The sequence below is a fragment of the Theobroma umbraticum genome, unplaced genomic scaffold, assembly GCF_002168275.2.
Source record: "Theobroma umbraticum cultivar Fairchild unplaced genomic scaffold, ASM216827v3 scaffold_60.0, whole genome shotgun sequence".
Taxonomy (NCBI): domain Eukaryota; kingdom Viridiplantae; phylum Streptophyta; class Magnoliopsida; order Malvales; family Malvaceae; genus Theobroma; species Theobroma umbraticum.
In genome coordinates, this window is record NW_018397288.1 from 45,454 (window position 1) to 48,385 (window position 2,932).

The following is a 2,932-nucleotide window of genomic DNA, read 5'->3' on the forward strand; positions in this document are numbered from 1 at the left end:
AAATTAAACAGCAGGCAATCTTGAGCTAAGCCAAAACGTTTTCTGAAATTAATAATCAAATTATAGTGCAGCGAATTGTAAAAGTTTGCAAGTAGAGAACATCACCCTTGCTCCTCCAAGAACCATTGTAGTGACGCAGAATATCACGTGAACAACTGCCAATACAAAGATGAAAATATGCAGCTGATGCAATGCTTCCAATGACAATAAGGGGACCTGACCCTGAGATAAGAAAAAGAAAAATCAGATTTAATTAATTTGGAGCAAAACTCATATCAATCCCCCTCTGGAAGGGTAAGCTTCATCTAGAGTTTCATTGGTAATATACCTTATGCGAACATTGCCCTGAACTACTTTCTGCGGAGAACAGGCGCCGTCTATTGTTTATAAGTTGAGGAGAATATTCTTCATGACCTTTTTTTTCACTATCCCTCTTGCATGGAAGCATATTGGATACCAAGTCATCTGGGATGCACATTCGACTTACTAGACCTTGCGAGACTGTTAATAGAAGGGAGATGAATCCTAAGAGCATCAGTTCTGTCAACAAACATCAGTAATTAACCCATTGGTCAGGCCAAAGCAGAGATAACTTACGAATTCAAGGCCTAACGAAGTTGGGAGGAGGAGTAGGAATTATACATAAACATCTTAAATTTCCAAGTGTAAATGCAGAAGAAAAAATAATGGAAATAAATATGGAACTGGCATGACCTCTTTCAAACTCCCTAAAACTGAACTCTGCTCGACAATATATGAACTCGGAAGGTTGTACTGTGGATTGAAGTTTACTTAATAGGTAGTCATAGAAATATACTTGTATGACATGAGCTGCCTAACATTACACTCTAGGGAATCACAAGCATGATAATATAAAAAGCATATTGTGTATAGATGATGTTTCAAGAGAGAGCAAGGAAGCAAGCAAACCTTCCTTTAATTTTTGTAAAGCTTCAAATAGTGCATCTTGTCTTTTATGCTTCAAAAACTGGATTGGCAAACACAAAAACAGATGGAAGATTTTCTTAGAAATATTTCAATATACTTCTAAGAAATATCGATCTGCATAATCATCTTGATATCAATAGTCAACAGTAATGCAATATACTTCTAAGAAATATTTCAATGTTCAACATATAATCAGAACAAATTTTGCAGATGGTATACATGTATCCTACCAAGAATTCCCTCTAAATTAAAATGCTTCATGACTTATGAGCTACTCAAGTGTATAAAGTATGTAAAAAGTTGGTTTTAGCAACTTCAGAACAGTATTATGTTTGGGATATGAAGAACGAAAATCCATCGCGGAACCCTTGTCTCTTCTATTGTTTACCTTGAATTAACAGCACTTTTTGAAAAATAAAAAAGAACGAATATTTAATTGTACTTGTGCTTCCCTTCCCAGTACAGTTTGAAATTCCAGACAAACATTTTACTGAAAGAAATGAGTTTTGATACTATCCTTGGAGAGAATACAATTAAGCAATCTGGTAAAACCTGGACGAGCAAAGATTGTTTTGGATACCTTCCCAAGGCGATGAAGACCTCGTTCAGCAATAAGAGATATGAGGACAATGAGAAAACAGACAGAAGCAACCACCCAGGTTGGTGAATACTGCAGAGAGCTGGACTCTTCTCCTGCCATGTCTTGATACAAGTCAATGTGCTTCAGTCCGGTGATGAGACCACAACAAATAAGAAACAATAAAACACCCAAATGTCGCCTTGCTTGATGGTTGTTTTCATGAGTATATGAAAGCGAAAGAAGTGGAGGTGACAAAGAATAAGCATATACAAAGGTAAGGGAAAAGAATTTAACAGAGGATAAGTGAAACGGAAAACCCAAGAAACGTGCCGACGAATCAACCAAGAGACAAAAGAAAAGCATAAAAGTCAGATCAACTCCCAATTGTTGATAGGAATCACTTGACCTGGACCCCTCATATTGTTTCTTTTTTCTTTGCAGAACAGCTGCACTAGATTCTAGTACTTGTAAATAGAATTCTTGTGATAAGAAGAGAAAGTGTTGCAAATAAGTAAGCGATATACTCGAAGTGACAGAAAGGAAGATTGGAACAGTTTTTGAAGTATTAAATGTCGTGGTAGGTGAAAGAGAATAAGAAAATAATAAATGTTCTGAGTGAGAATAGGCTAAGGCGAAAAGCTCTGAGTGAGAGTCTAGCAGTTCTGAAAAAGTTTCCTTTTTGAGTTGTGAAGGTTCTATATATATAGTGTCAAAAAAATAACAGTTACAAGAAGAGGTTTTAATACACGTAATAAATGATATCATTAAACAGAGTTTTAATATTAGGTAACTGTTATTGAGAAATGTTGAATAATGGTTAAAAACTTATTATGTGACCATTGAAATAATTATATTTAATAAGACTTGTTCTCGAGTAGAAGCTAATAAAGAAAAGCTGTACATGAACAGGTACAAGAAAGGAAACAATACATGAACAGGTACAAGAGAAAAGGTTGTACGTGAACAAGTATAAGAGAACAAGAAAAAAGCAAAAAATATTTACACTTCAGAAAAAGGTTAAGAGAGACCTCTTAACTACCTCCATATCTGAGCCACCAAGCCAAACTCTCCAGAACATCCCAATACGAAAGTAACCCATGAACCCTGCCACCTATTTCGGATTACTTTCATTATCATCTGTGTGAAATTGTTATTTTGTACAAAATAGTTATTCTATCTATATTAATTATTCCACATGAAGTAATACTCCACTTATTCTAGTTATTCTGCGTGAAGTAATGCTTCACTTATGATGGTTGTTCTCATTATTCTTTATATAATGTTACGCAATAAAATAATTTTTTTATAAAATAAGTATTAACCAAAACCGACTATCTACATTTTGTCCATAGCATAAGAATTTATTGTTAAAATTAATTCTCATGTATTAATTTAAAAAAGTTT

General features: G+C 34.4%; 1 protein-coding gene across 1 annotated transcript; it reads right to left on the minus strand.

The window, feature by feature from the left end:
• Positions 1 to 105: 105 nt before the first annotated feature.
• LOC110428599 (MLO-like protein 13) lies at positions 106 to 1,844 on the minus strand (the record flags this gene model as incomplete). Its single annotated transcript, XM_021444463.1, has 4 exons — positions 1,529 to 1,844; positions 931 to 988; positions 329 to 540; positions 106 to 222 (listed from the first exon to the last, which is right to left on the minus strand). Coding segments are annotated over exons 1-4 (507 nt in total), but the record flags the coding sequence as incomplete, so codon positions are not given.
• Between the last annotated feature and the right edge of the window lie 1,088 nt (positions 1,845 to 2,932).